Source organism: Eptatretus burgeri, chromosome 6 (genome assembly GCF_056783735.1).
Source record: "Eptatretus burgeri isolate ZD-2024b chromosome 6, Ebu_testis_v1, whole genome shotgun sequence".
In the NCBI taxonomy this organism is placed as follows: domain Eukaryota; kingdom Metazoa; phylum Chordata; class Myxini; order Myxiniformes; family Myxinidae; genus Eptatretus; species Eptatretus burgeri.
Window position 1 is genome coordinate 15,644,461 of NC_140966.1, and position 15,540 is coordinate 15,660,000.

At 46.8% G+C, this 15,540-nt stretch overlaps 1 protein-coding gene across 2 annotated transcripts in view; it reads right to left on the reverse strand.

The window, feature by feature from the left end:
• LOC147024348 (importin-7-like) overlaps positions 1-15,540 on the reverse strand; it is a 138,341-nt gene that overhangs the window by 75,699 nt on the left and 47,102 nt on the right. For both annotated transcript variants that reach the window (XM_085884175.1, XM_085884176.1), the window contains one exon: positions 124-213. In XM_085884175.1, coding sequence (XP_085740301.1) covers positions 124-213 — 90 coding nt within the window. The remainder of the gene's footprint in view (positions 1-123; positions 214-15,540) is intronic.

The window sequence follows — 15,540 nt, forward strand, 5'->3', positions numbered from 1 at the left end:
CTCAATTTCTCCAAAATTAGTTTATATGTCCAACAAGATAAGTGAAAAACAGTGACAAAGAAATTAAACGGTAAAATGTCAAACACCTTTTTTTTTTAAGAGTACAATGGTTTCTGTACTCACCTGTGGGATATCCCTGTTAGCTATGGTTCGAAAAAGCTCCATCCAGGGTGTGAGGTTCTGTTGTGTTAGAAGATCTAATGGGAAGGTAAACTGTGAACAAGCAGAAAAATAAGGAAACAGGGATGACATCAGAATACATTTGTTATTCCAGTACAAGTTAGATAAGCCATCAGTAAAGGGAGGTGAGCAGAGTGAGCAAAATAAAAGTGAAAGGTAAGGTAGAGAGGAGTTTTAGGTGAAGAGGTATGCACAGACCATGGTTAAATGGTCAATTACTGCCATCTTACAAATGTAATAAAGCATGCAGGTGGAGCCAAATAATGAAAAAAAAAAGCAAACTAAACCACATTAAAATGATCTTTGAGCTGAGTATTATATGAAACGAGACATAATCCAACGTCACAACGTTGACTGATATGCCTCTGCCCACATGATTACATCATTATACACACTTGTACCAAGTTTGATTTAAATCCCTTCAGCTGTTCTCAAGTATCACATTTTTACCTGACATGACCTCTGACCTGTGAACTCTTGATGCTGAAATCTAATCAGTTAGTCTTTACATGACAAGATATACTTATACCAAATTTGGTTAAAATCCCATCACTGGTTCACAAGTTAGTGTGGTAACAATTTTTTTACCCAGCGGACCTCTGACCTTTGACCTCTTGACCCCCATCATATAGCCAGGTAATCTTTACATCGTTGTACATACTTACACCAAGTTTGACTTGGATCCCTTCAGCCATTCTGAAGTTATCGCAGTAACAAAAACCTATCACAGACGCATGGACGGACAACTCGAAAACACAATGTCTCCGACGACTTTGTCGCAGAGACATAAAAATATTAATGGCAATATTAACGTAAAGTATGTGAGCATTCCAGTTAGCACCAACACCCTACTTGAAGAGTCATCTTGCTAACAATATAGTAATTATGTGCAAAAAAATATTTTAAACAAAGAAGAAAAAAACATTCATACGATAAACACCATATGCCCCTCTCCCATGTGACTGTCATCAACCCATGTGGAATTTCCAAGTGTATAATTGGCAATACATGGAACGGATTTAAAAAAAAAAAAAAAAAAACACAAAACACCGGGAGAACAGCAAATTAAAATATTTATAGCTACAATGGATAAAATGAAATTTTATTATTAAATAAGATTTTCCCCTTCACTGGCTTGTATTTTTGAAAATTATACAGCACAGTGTAAGAAAAGACAATTATCAATATTTAGCCGCAGGCTTGGAGAATCTTCCTCATGATGTAGATTGCAAAACTGTTGGTGCACGATTTTAACCTTCAAGCCAAATATGTTGGTCTTGACAATGTACTGCAAGTGCAGCAAGGAAATAGCCCATCTTTACAGACGGGAGGAAGACGAAGCAGGACTTGGAGGACGTGTTTACTATCGCACCACGAAAAAACAGTCTTCCCTCTCAGGGATAGCATGAGGTCATTATGTTGGGGTTAAAAGATAAACTATAGATTGGGTTTAGGGATAGGTACAAGAAAAAGATTGACAGAAAACACCAAGGATGATCGCAACAGTTAGTTTTAGCATCTCGTGATAAACAACGTTGCGTGTTAAAGGCCCTGTCACACCTTGACGATTTAGCCAGCGCATGCCTGACGTATGCAAAATTTGGCTAAAACGCTGGCACACGTCGAATACGTTATGCGTAAGTTTGTATACGTTAAGAGCACGCTGGCATACGTCGTAGTACGCTGGCATACGTCTCAGTACGCCGAGGTGTTAGACAAATTTTCCATGCTTGAAATTTTTCGACGTATGCCAGCGTATGACTCACACGTTCCGCATAACGCTGGCCATAACTTGTCAGCACGTTACGCGATCATTGACACACGTCAACACACGTTACTTGTAAGTTACTCATAAGTTGAAACACATCGAGGTAATGGTTAGTGTCAGTGTTCCAGACTCCCTGTTTTTTCTTTTTTTTTCTTTGTTTCTTCGGTATAACGGTGATGTTGACACTTCGATTTCTAGTGCGGTTATAATATAATATAATTAATAGGCTGCCGCTCAACAATTTAAATCATAACCGCACTAGAAATCGAAGTGTCAACATCACCGTCATACCGAAGAAAAAAAAAAACAAAAAAAAAAAAACAGGGAGTCTGGAACACTGACGCTAACAATTACCTCGACGTGTTTCGACTTATGAGTAACGTACAAGTAACGTGTGTTGACGTGCGTCAACGATCGCGTAGCGTGCCTACAACTTATGCCAGCGTATGCGGAATGTGTGTCATACGTCGAGTACGAAGAGAAATTTTCGTCAAATACGTATTTTTGCATAGGACATGCTTTACAAATAATTCCCAAGCACGTTACTCATAGGTTATAAATAAGTCACGGGTACCCTAAACATTACTTTGACGCGTTTCGACATATGAGGAACTTTCAAGTAACGTGTTGCGAAGTGTGAACAACGGTCGTGTAGCGTGCTTACAAAACGTTACTCATAGGTTAGAAATAAGTTTCGGGTACGCTAAACATTACCTCGACGCATTTCGACTTATGAGTAACTTACAAGTAACGTGTGTCGACGTGCGTCAACGATCGCGTAGCGTGCCTACAACTTATGCCAGCGTATGCGGAATGTGTGTCATACGTCGAGTACGAAGAGAAATTTTCAACATGCTGAAAATTTCTCGACGTATGACGATGTATGCCAGAAAACTACGACATATGCCAGCGTGTTCTTAACGTATACAAAACTTACCCATAATGTATTCGACGTGTGCCAGCTTGGTTCGGCAAATTTTTCATACGTCGGCATATGCTGGCTAAAACGTCAAGGTGTGACAGCGGCTTCACACTTCGATGTCTAGTGCGGTTACGATTTGAATCGTCGAGCCGCAGCCCATGAATAGCCTACGCCACGTGATTGTCGACAATACGCTGCCGTGCGCTATGCATAAGTTAGACTATCGTTGGGCATAGGTTGTGAACGCCGACAACACGATCAGCATTCGTTGGTACAAGTTATCTATATGTGATTAAAACATTCTGTGTACGTTACTAATGCGTTATGCATACGTCCAACACGTTATTATACGCCCAAAACTGAAAAAAACATCAATAGTTCAGTGTACGCCAGCGTTTTACATACATTTTGAGACCTTGCCAAACGCTGGCTAAAACGTCAAGGTGTGACAGCCCCTTAAACGCCTTCCCAGTGCCATGGTCAAACCCTCCTGTGAAAATCTGACTGTCCTGCAAGTTATAATTTTTCGATATTTTAACATTTTTTTTTTCATTCATCATTCTATACAAGATTCCCAAAGTGCCTTTATGTTACCTGCACCACCGAAGGTGGATGGGGGTTAGATTTTCACCCCTGTCTGTCTATCTGTGAGCGGGATATCTCAAAAAGTCATGGACAGATTCAGACGAAACTTGGTGGACATGTTGGCCTGTGATGGACAAATTGATTCGATTTTGGTGAAGATCTGGATACTAGAATTTTTGAGCGATTCTTCACCATTGAGAGATAGGGCCAAAAACGAGATGCAGTACGGTGTTTCAAAAAGTTGTGGACGGATGACAATACTTGGTGGACGAGTTGCGTTGGTGACAAGAACAAGCCGATTCGATTTTGGTCAAGGGCTGGAAGCAGATCTAGCCCAATCAGTGGGATACAAAACAAACTGTTCAGCCTGACAGAAGTACACACTCGACTGAGCCGTTCCTAGTTTGTTTGTATGTTTTAGAGCGGTGCACCAAGTTCTGCTTCCTCATGTCCCTAAGTTTTATATAATAAACTAGAAAGTAGAATTTGATGCAAATGCGTCAATGGCTATACCTCCACCCATGTTAAATGTCAACTGAATGTAGAGAGACAGAGAGACAGAGAGACAGAGTGCAGACGAGTAGAAGAGATACATTAGATGCTTACAACTCAAGTTATGGTATATGCAAAATGATTTTCAAAGGGCACATGACATTTGACCTTTTCGATCTAAAATTGAATCCATTAACCTACGTAATACAGTCCATAGATATGCCAAGTTTGGACAAAATCCCTCAGCAGTTTACAAGTTATCGTGGTAACAAAAATCTGCTACTTTCAGATAAAGGTCAAATTACTTTTCACCTTTGACCCAAAGAGCTAACCAGTCCATCTTCGCATCATAATACACCTTTGTATCAAGTTTGGCAAAAAATCCCTTCAGTGGTTCACAAGTTATCTTGGTCACAAAATCATCACGCACGGATGGACCGTCAACTCCAAAAAAGCCTTGGCAGTGGAAGCATAATTACGAATGTTTATGGTGTAAAATTGCCATGGCTGAGTGGTTAAAAAAATCACTGACTCGGAAACTAGCAGATGTGGATTGATCCAAATGTCAAATTCGAAATTTCTTCCTGGATGCGAAAAAGCGACACGCACAAACACTACTTATTTAACATTGTTGCGGTTCTGTAAATCTCATGCAGTAGGGAGAGCGCATGCGTACATGACAGTGCCCTACCAGGAAGACCTTGCCCTGGACTATTTCATCCAGGCTCTCGCAGACACTGACGCTGGGGCTCTGACGGCATTGAGCCCAGAAACCCACCAAAAGTCAGCCGACACTGTCGTCCGATGGGAGGAATCGATGCCGCTGGCGCGAGGGTCCGAACACCATGCGATAACCGTCAGACAAGTCGGCCCTGTAAACAATGACGGGCATGGAGCTAGAGCTGGCCCTGAGACACGAGCGGAACAGGACGGGATAGTTCGACACGGTGGACCACTGGTGGGCAGGATCAGGACCATGGCACATGGCTCGAATGATGACACCTGGTAGGCCACTGATGAATACCCCAACTCGGAGCATAAGGGGGGCAATTCAAAATACCGGAGACATACATCTGACAAAAGGTGTTATAATTGTGGACGAATGGGCCACCTGTTGCGGGAGTGTAGAGCCCCGCACAGGGAGAGACCCCGACATTCTGAACCACCAACTCCGCCTTGATCGGACTGGACCAGGCGGCCCCCAACACCCCCCTCCAAGCCCCCCTCCCCCTGCTTGGCCAAGGGAAACTAGTGAGGGGCCGTGTTCGGCAGAGGCAGACGGAAAAGAGCCCTCATCGTTCCAACAGGTCGTTTATTGTGGCCAAATTGGCACCAGTGGCCAAAGAATTAGATTCAAATTTGCCGGTGTAGGCGTAAGGGTAAACGCCATTGTGAACAAAGGAACAAGCGCCACGATGATCAGCCTTGTGGTCCTTAATTCGAGTACAGACAGTTGGGATAATATCCACTGTCTGCAAACTCATAGTTTGCAACGAGCAACTGGAGCAACGGCCCCATTATAGGGTGTGGTTTCCTGACCCTTAAGTTGGGTTCGCTAAAGAAGAGAGTAGAGGTTTGGGTGGCAGAGGTGTGCGACCCATGTCTATTAGGGTTGGATTTGCTAACTGCTGGTGAATGTAAAATCAACTTGGGCCGAGGGGTCATGCAGGTGGGTGTAGAAGAGTTGCCATTGGGAGACTTGAGCACGGATGAGAAGGTGGAGCTTGAAGATCCCGACTCCGTGACCATTCCTCCGGGTGCCAAGGTCGATAGTCCGGCACAATGGCGGGCTCAGCCAAGCTGGCGAGAACCCTGTGGCTTGGTTGAACAGCCGCACCCTCGTAAATAATGACGGGCCTGCTGTAGCCGTCAGGGTGATTAACGTGAGCACGTAACCGTGCACTGTTGGACGGGGCACGGAGGTAGCAGACTGCAACCCAGTTATTCAAGTCGTCAAGCTGAAGGACAATAGCATCCAGTCGGACCGACCCCAAGGGGAGTCTCTTGCATGCAATAGGAATTGGCCCGATCCCATTTGCAAGATGGAAATCAGGAATAGTGCAGCTTTGGAGGAGGCCCAGCGGGAGGCCTTACACTTACTAATCAACCAACATTTGGAAATTTTCTCATCTCCCGATGATATTGGACGCATGTGCTTAATGAAACATCAGATCCACACCGGTGAGGTCTGGCCTATTCGTCAGCCTGCCCGACAGCTCCCCTGGAGCAAGAGGGAGGAGGCTGAAGAACAGGTTGAACAGATGCTCAAAGCAGGTGTCATTGAGCCCTTGGGGAGTCCTTGTATGTCACTGGTTGTGTTGGTGAAAAAGAAGGATGGGACCAACGCCAACTTAACAACGCAACACTCAAAAACTCCTATCCCCTGCCTAGAATTGACGATACCATCGATGCCGTTTCAGGCTCTAAATGGTTATCAACTTTAGACCTCAAGAGTGGATATTGGCAGGTGGAGATGGATAAGACAGGGAAGGAGAAAATGGCATTTTCTACAGGGAAGGGACTGTATCAGTTCACTGTAATGCCGTTTGGTTCTTGTAACGCCCCCGCCACCTTTGAGCGATTGATGAAGCGTGTGCAAGGCGGCATGCCATTACAATCATGCCTGGTGTACCTGGATGATGTCGAGGTACACGCTAAAACATTCCCCCAGGCAATAGCTAATTTGGACCAGGTATTTGGGTGCCTCAGACAGGCAAGGTTGAAGTTGAGTCTCGGGAAATGCACTTTGTTCGTGAAAGAAGAGGCCCATTTCGGTCATGTGATAGGTCGTGATGAGGTGAAAACCGACCCAGGTAAGATCACAGCAGTAGAGGAGTGGCCTGTACCTCATAACATAAAGGAGGTGTTGGGGGTTTTTGGGGCTCTCCTACTTCCAGCCCTTTGTGGCAAAATTTGCAGAAATAGCCAGGCCCCTTCATCGGCTTACGGATAGGGGACGCGGTTTAATTGGACAGGGGAGTGCAATGATGCCTTCCTCAAATTAAAGGGGTGTTTGACATCCGTACCCGTTTTAGCATACCCCACCAATGATGGGATATTTACCCTGAACACAGATGCGAGCCAGGAAGGATTGGGGGTAGTCTTGTCTCAGACACAGGGGGGCATGGAAAGAGTGATCACATATTAACGTCGGGCCATGAGTACGCCCAAACAAAATTATTGCATCACACGGAAAGAGTTATTGGCAATGCTATCTGCTATGAACCATTTCCACCCATACTTGCATGGGCGAACAGTTGCGGTTCGAACTGACCATTCCTCCTTGCAATGGCTCTTACAGTTCAAAGAACCCGAGGGTCAAATTGCAAGGTGGTTGGAAAAGTTGCAGCAGTACAATGTTAATGTGACCCATAGAACCAGGAAGGCTCATGGGAATGCCGATGCACTCTCTCGACGCCCTTGTCTGGGAGAAAACTGTAAATTCTGCATGAGGCGTGAGGACAGGGACCAATTGGCAGACTCCACCCATAAGATCCAAGCCCGTGCAGCCCGGGTGGTAGGCCCAGTTTTGCTACGAACCGTAGAAGAGGAATTTGGAAATTTGGCTTGGAGCACGGCCCAGCAGGAAGATCCTGTGCTGGAGCCAGTGTACGAATGGGTCCGGGTACATAAGAGACATAGGCAGTGAGGAGGTCACCACTTTCAGAGCGCGAACAAAAGCATACTGGGCAAAATGGAAAACCATGGCAATGAGAGACATCATCTTCTCTCGCAAGTGGGTAGAGATTCGCTCTGAGAAAACTTCCTGGCTGGTAATAGTTTCAGATAAATTCAAAACCAAAATTTTGGACCAGGTGCAGGGTATCCCCGCCCCGGTGGCCCTTTTGGCAGGACAAAATAAACAACATCTCGGATCCACCGGCGGTTCTATTGGGTGAATATGGGGTGCAATATACAGGACTGGTGTCAATCATGCGACGCCTGTACTACCAGAAAGGGACCAATACAGAGGATGAGGGCCCTCCTTCACCTCCATCAAGTGGGGGCTCTGCTTGATTGAGTGGCTATGGACATCTTCGGACCACTGTCCCCCACTCGCCAAGGTAGTAGGTACATCCTCGTAATTATGGGCTATTTCACTAAATGGCCGGAAGCCTATGCACTCCCCAACCAAGAAGCCGGGGTTGTGGCACAGGTCTTCGTGGAAGGATTTGTATGCATGTTGGCACGGGACTCCGGAAGAGCTGCACACAGGCCTGGGGTGAAATTTTGAAAGTGAATTGCTAAAAGAAGTATGCAGTCTCTTGGCAATTTGGTTCGATAGAACTCTAATGCAACAACTGGCCCTATTTACCACCACCCGTCGGAATGAACCGGGAGCAGAACTCGTCGCAACGAGCCGGGAGCAGAACTCGTCGCAACGAGCCAGTAGCAGAAGAGCAAAGGGGCACCGTGAGTTAGAGTGGTAAAATGCAAGCTCACGAGCTCCTGCTGCAAGCCTGAGCTACTCTCATTCTTCAGAACGAGCTAGGAGCAGAACTTGCCAGAAGCCAAAGCTCACCAGACATCAGACATCGCTGGGGAAACAGGCTGCACAAGGAGAGCAAGTGTCAGCACCGAGCAAGGGGCGCAGCAAGTCAGCGTGATTTAGTGTGGGATAACGAGCTACTGCTGCGACCCTGCACTGCTCATTCTATCGACTCTCAGTGAGGCTGCATCCTGCAGCAACACTTACAGATTACAGATGCTCACACTACTGCGATAGTCTCTTCTCTTAAGCATCTTTCTTCTACCATGGATGCAAAAGAGCAATCGACACAGGCAAGCCCGACCAAGAACGTTCTTTTCAGAGCAAACCCAAGAGCAAACTCAAGAGCGAACCATACTGACCTGCACCTCATATTCTTTCTCTTATACCAGGCTGCACCTCACACATTGCATTACACTGGCACCTCTCACCCATGCACCCCAGACATCCTCAGTATTTCTCCCTCCTCCCCTTTCCTAAGCATTTTGGGCTGTGAAGGAATGCCAACAGCACCAGGTATTGAGAGGTTGCTAATCCTCAACTGCTTCGATCTCTCTGGGCTATCTCTAATTTTCGCTCGGTTTGTGTGTGTGTGATGGTGCCTGTCATAGATCAAGTTAAGACTTTAAGAATATTCGGGATAATATAACTCTGCACTGTCTTGTTCTTCTTCTGCAAATATTGCATGCCTTTTGCCGCACCCCAGAAATTCCTTGCTTTCCCTGCTGTACATTTGAAAAAAACCCATACTGTGCCACATAACTTTCCTCCCTTTGTTAAATAAATGTCCCTGTTAGAAATGAACCCAGCTTGTTTTTGTCTTTTCCTCCATTGGTCTGGCATGGCCCGTACCCCAGCTTAGCAGGGACGTTATTCCCCAAAATCTGCTTCAATAGCCGGTGCTTACTTGGCAGCTCCGCTCGGCTGCACCTGATAAGGTAAGTACTTGAGTAACGCAATTGGCGTTCGTGGTTCATTAGCGACCCGTCGTGACATGAAGTTATTGGTGTGCGATGGCCTGCAATTCCCGGTAACTCCGGAGAGGAGAACCAGGGACAGCCCCTCCGTCGTGGTTCCCCCGAGACTCCGGAGCCACAACAATATTACATATTCTGATGTACCATACTCTGTTACAGAACGTCAGTGCTGATGAAGCATTCTTTGCCAGTGCCTTTCCAGAATATATATAAATATATATTTGCGAATTCGCGCCCGCCGGCGTGCGATCGGCCGCGTAACTCGAATCGCGACCGCGTTGCCCACCGGACGGACAATTCAGTCATGACCCTCCTGGGACTACCGCCAGAAACCAGTCACGGGTGGGGGTTTAACCCCACAACCACCCAGTCCGCAGTCTAACTGCGCGAAATAGGGTGAATCGCCGAATGTCGATATACCGAAGTACCCGCGCGGGTAATCTGGCGAGGGATGGGACCACGCCACAGGCCGACTCCGGACACGAACCGCTTTAGCGGATCGTTCCGTATTACAGGGATAACTGAGCGGAGTTATCGTGGGCCTTGACGGTTCCGATTAATTACCGGGCGTTTTAAACCCACTCTCAATCCCTTACATGATGCAAGATGCAACTTTCAAACAAGGGAAAAAGACGCAGTGAAACGGGAAAACAGTTCAACAAGCAAGCAATTTTATTGCACACACACAGACAAGCACGTATTCACAGTCACACAGCAATGCACATATAAAAGCAAGGACACAATGCAGAGCCACAACCGAATACAATTATTACAACACTTAAACAGTTCTACTTGACTAGACTGGCGCCACACACACACATTTACACAAAACCCAAAAGAAATGGAAGTCGCGACTTCCCTGAGCGCGTCGAGTCCTTGGCGACCGTAACTCCGAGTCCCTCCGGCGTGGTCCACGAGCTCTTGCCGCGCGTCGCTCGTGTGGTCCGCTCGACAGCTCGGACGAACGAACAGAACCTCCGACCAGGGACGATCACCACAACTCTCCACAATTCCCATTCAGGGACAAGGGAACAGGAAAGGTAACGACGTTCTCGTCGACCTTCACGTCCACGCCTTTTGTCAATCGCTTGAACGAACAAAGAGCCTCCTCGCACGCGAGCCTCTCCACGCTCACGCCTTTTGTAGGGGCCGGCTCCGCCCCGTTGCCCCGCCCCATTTGTCTCCACCTCCCTTCGAGGCGTTTCCAGAAAGCTCTCGAAGGGGGGCGTGCCCCCACTCCGAACGCCTCACGCCGTGCATCCACCAATCGGGAGCGAGCTGCCGCACCCCTCCCCTTCACACCAAGCGTGGTGGGGGGGGGATTCAGGCGGAAGCATCAGGCGGGGAAATTCGGCGGGAAAACCCCACAGGCGTTGTTGGTTTTTGTTCTTGCACGCGCCTGCATGGTGCTCGTTGACTGGCGAAGCTGTGGAAGGTGGCGTCGTGTAGTGAATGGCGTGATCGTGAGATGTTGGATGTGGCGATGTTCGTTGTTGTTCTTGCACCAAATTAACAATAGCCAAAGAAAAACGGCTAACTGAAGCGTCGCAGCCCGAATGGATCACATATATTCCCTCTATACAACGGGTTTTGGCTAACTACACATGAACTTCCCGATATATCTCATTCTCCATTCATTCTCTCTTCATTCTCCAATCTCATCGTTTCTTTCTCTTGGCTTAGTTCTTTTTCCTGTCTCATTCGTTGCTCTTTCATTATCTCTGCATACCTCAACCTTGCTTTCTTTTTTAATTATACCTGTCTTTCGTTTTTAATTTCTTTCACCCCGTCCCACATTCTCCAATCTCATCGTTTCCTTCAATTGGTTGATTTCTTTCTCCTGTCTCATTTGTTGCTCTTTCATTATCTCTGCATACCTCAACCTTGCTTTCTTTTTTAATTTCTTTCAACCCCTGTCCCACATTCTCCAACCTCAGCGTTTCCTTCAATTGGTTAACCTCAAATTCATGTTCTTGTTGTTTTCTATTCCACTGTTCATCTCGTTCTTCCCTCTCCAATCTCGTTGTCTCCTTCAATTGACTGATTTCTCCTTCCTGCTTCATTCCTTGCTCCTTCACTCTCTCCTCGTAACCTATTTTTTTCCTTTTGTCGTTCAGTTTCAAATTCATACTTTCAGTTTTCTATTCCACTGCCTTTCTTGTTCCTCGTTCTGCAATCTCGTTATTTCCTTCAATTTCCTTCTCCTGTCTCATTCGTTCTTCCTTCATTACTCTTTCTTGCATCTCATTCTGCAATCTCGTGGTTTCCTTCCATTGGCCGATCTGTACAGTGTGGTTCCTTAACGTTTCATTCTCTGCCGTCGTTCTTTCTTCTTTCACCATCCTCAACTCGTTTTGTAATTCTCTCTCTTCATTTTGGTGTTTCTGTAACTCAGAAGCTTTCTTTTCCAATTCTTTTCTCATTTCCGCACACTCCGACCTTGCTTTGGCTTCTAATTGTTCGATCTTTTTAGTGTGGTCCCTTAACGTCTCATTCTCCGTTTCCGTTCTCTCTTCTTTCAACGTCCTCAGCTCATCTTGTAATTCCGTCTCTTTGTCTTGGTATTCTTGTAACTCACTGTCTTTCTTGTTCCTCATTTCATTCATTCTCTTGCTCATTTCCGCACCTCTTTTGCGTGCTTCCTTCCTCAATTCGTCCATTTTATTACCGTATCTCTCTAGGCCTTCCAGGCGTTTCTCTTTTATTTCTATCGTCCCTTCTAAGCTTTCTCTTTTCCGAATGCCTTTTCTTACCTCTTCCTTCAGCTGTTTCAATTCCCCATCTTGTTTGCGTTTTTCCTTTTCTCCTTCCTCCCTCATTTCTCCCTGCAGTTCTTCGAACTGTTCTGACTTTTCCAGCAATTCATCCGTCCTTTCCTCCAGCTGTCCCTCTCCTCTTTTTATCTTCCGTTCTCGGCTTTCTCTTTCCTGATTGCCTGTTCTCATCTCTTCCTTCAGTTGATTTATTTCCAGACTGTGTTCACATTTTTTCTCTTCCAACTGTATTTCCCTCACTCTCCCCTCTATTTCTTTGAACCGACTTGCCCCCTCCAATATTTTTTTCATTCGTTGTTTTACTTCCAATTCGTGCTCCTTTTGTTTCTTTTCGAGCTCGGTTTTCCATTCTTCCTCTAATTGTTTCCGAAGCCCGCCGATGTCCGCCTGCCTCGCCTGCCATGCCCACGTGGTTTGAAACGGCTGTTGGGAGCGCTCGCCTCGTCATAAATAGCCGCTCGCTCCGTGCTGGGCTGAGGTGCGATCACGCCGCCATTGTGCGACTCAGTTTGCCGGCAAAGTCCGTGCTCAGAATATCGGATTGAGCTCCCCGGTGGATTGTAATTACAAGTACCGTCCTGGGCCATGGATCCGACATTTCTAATGCCCCAGGCACCCGCTCGCCTTGAAACGCCATCTTATTTCACATAAGCAGATTAAATTTAACTCGCTCATACTTTGGAGGGAATTGGGGGTGGCTCCACTCACCCCTGAACTGATTCCCGTGAATTTAGCTTGGAGACGGGAGAGTTTGTTTCCCGCTCGCTGACACCAGTGTTGCGAATTCGCACCCGCCAGCGTGCGATCGGCCGCGTAACTCAAATCGCGACCGCGTCGCCCACCGGACGGACAATTCAGTCGTGACCCTCCTGGGACTACCAGTCCAGAAACCAGTCATGGGTGGGGGTTTAACCCCACCACCACCCAGTCCGCAGTCCACCCGCGCGAAATAGGGTGAATCGCCGAATGTCGATATACCTAAGTACCTGCGCGGGTAATCTGCCAAGGGATGGGACCACGCCACAGGCCGACTCCAGACACAAACCGCTTAAGCGGTTCGTTCCGTATTACAGGGATAACCGAGCGGAGTTATAGTCGGCCTTGACGGTCCCAATTAATTACCAGGTGTTCTAAACCCACTATCAATCCCTTACGTGATGCAAGATGGAACTTTCAAACAAGGGAAAAAGACGCAGCGAAACGGGAAAACAATTCAACAAGCAAGCACTTTTATTGCACACACACAGACAAGCACGTATTCACAGTCACATAGCAATGCACATATAAAAGCAAGGACACAATGCAGAGCTACAACCGAATATAATTATTACAACACTTAAACAGTTCCACTTGACCAGACTGGTGCCACACACACACACATTTACACAAAACCCAAAAGAAATGGAAGTCGCGACTTTCATGAGCGCGTCGAGTCCTTGGCAACCGTAACTCCGAGTCCCTCCGGCATGGTCCGCGAGCTCGTGCCGCGCGTCGCTCGTGTGGTCCGCTCAACAGCTCGGACGAACGAACAGAACCTCCGACCAGGGATGATCATCACAACTCTCCACAATTCCCCTTCATGGACAAGGGAACAGGAAAGGGAACGACGTTCTCGTCGACCTTCACGTCCACGCCTTTTGTCAATCGCTTGAACGAACCAAGAGCCTCCTCGCACGCGAGCCTCTCCACGCCCACGCCTTTTGTAGGGGCCGGCTCCGCCCCGTTGCCCTGCCCCATTTCTGTCTCCACCTCCCTTCGAGGCGTTTCCAGAAAGCTCTCGAAGGGGGGCGTGCCCCCACTCCGACCGCTTCACGCCGTGCATCCACCAATCGGGAGCGAGCTGCCGCACCCCTCCCCTTCACACCAAGCGTGGTGGGGGGATTCAGGCAGAAGCATCAGGCGGGGAAATTAGGCGGGAAAACCCCACAGGCGTTGTTGGTTTTTGTTCTTGCACGCGCCCGCACGGTGCTCGTTGACTGGCGAGTGGCGAAGATATGGTAGCGTAGTTGTGGAAGGTGGCGTCGTGTAGTGAATGGCGTGATCGTGAGATGTTGGTTGTGGCGAAGTTCGTTGTTGTTCTTGCACCAAATTAACAATAGCCAAAGAAAAACGGCTAACTGAAGCGTCGCAGCCCGAATGTATCACATATATTCCCTCTATACAACGGGTTTGGGCTAACTACACATGAACTTACCGATATATCTCACCTGAGGACCCTTTATGATGTAATGCGAATTTCCACAACTATATATATATATATATATATATATATATATATATATATATATATATATATATATATATATATATAAATAAAGAAACATGACATAATAGTGACCGAAGCTTTTGTGCTGCACTCTTCAGGGTAAAAATCACAGCAAGTGAAAGAGGAAGTGAAGGTGCGTGCTTTATACGCAAGTCTCAATAAGGTAGACGCTGATTGGTTCTACCGTAATGACGTCACGGTTCATCCGAACGCCCATTGGTCGGCGCATCATCTTCACCGAGAGCTCCCATTGGCTGGAGCAGAGTTCGTCGATCATTGACGTTTGCAACCGCATCCTGGAGAGAGGGGGGATGGGTTTCCCCAAAGGTCCATTTACCATTTGTTACCGTACTTCCCTTGATCTTTCCATGCTGAAAGAGACACAGAGATCGTACAAATTCCATTTGACGACATAATATTGGATCGGTGGTAAGGATGAAGGTTACTTTCAACATACGTAAATGAAACAAGCTCCGACCTCAGCTCAATATCCTGAACATATCTGCATTGTACTGATCTGCATAGATAGGGTTGGCAACCAGGTACTGTGCAATGGCAGATAAAGCAGGTACAGTGGCTGGTGGTTGCTGGATATTTCTACATGCTCGCACTGGTTGTGTTCTAACCCTCACAATCTTTCTTCCAGTCGCCAAGGGGACGTGTAGTTTGATCCAATCAGCCAATCTTAGTGTTGTGCGGCCCACGTACCGAGCTTCACATCGGCACTTAAACTCATAAACAACATTGCTGGTTTGTGAGGTGGGTATCACATCCTTGTTGACTGACGTCAGCAAACGGCGAGAGGAAAAGATTACTCGGGGTTGCACAGCCAGAAACGTGCTGGACACAATATGTTTGATTTGTATTTCAAACCTTCGTGATGATTGCCCTTTCCAGGGCATCCTGATATAGACTGGACATTTGTCCGAACCAATCTTCCGATCTTTTGTCGTGTTTAGAAACTTGTGTACGTATCTCTTAACTATATGCTCAGGATAACCATTCTCACCGAGTATATTCATGATTTTGTCAATGTCAGCTGGAAGATTACAAGGTGAACAAATCCTCTGTGCAATGTTAACCAGGA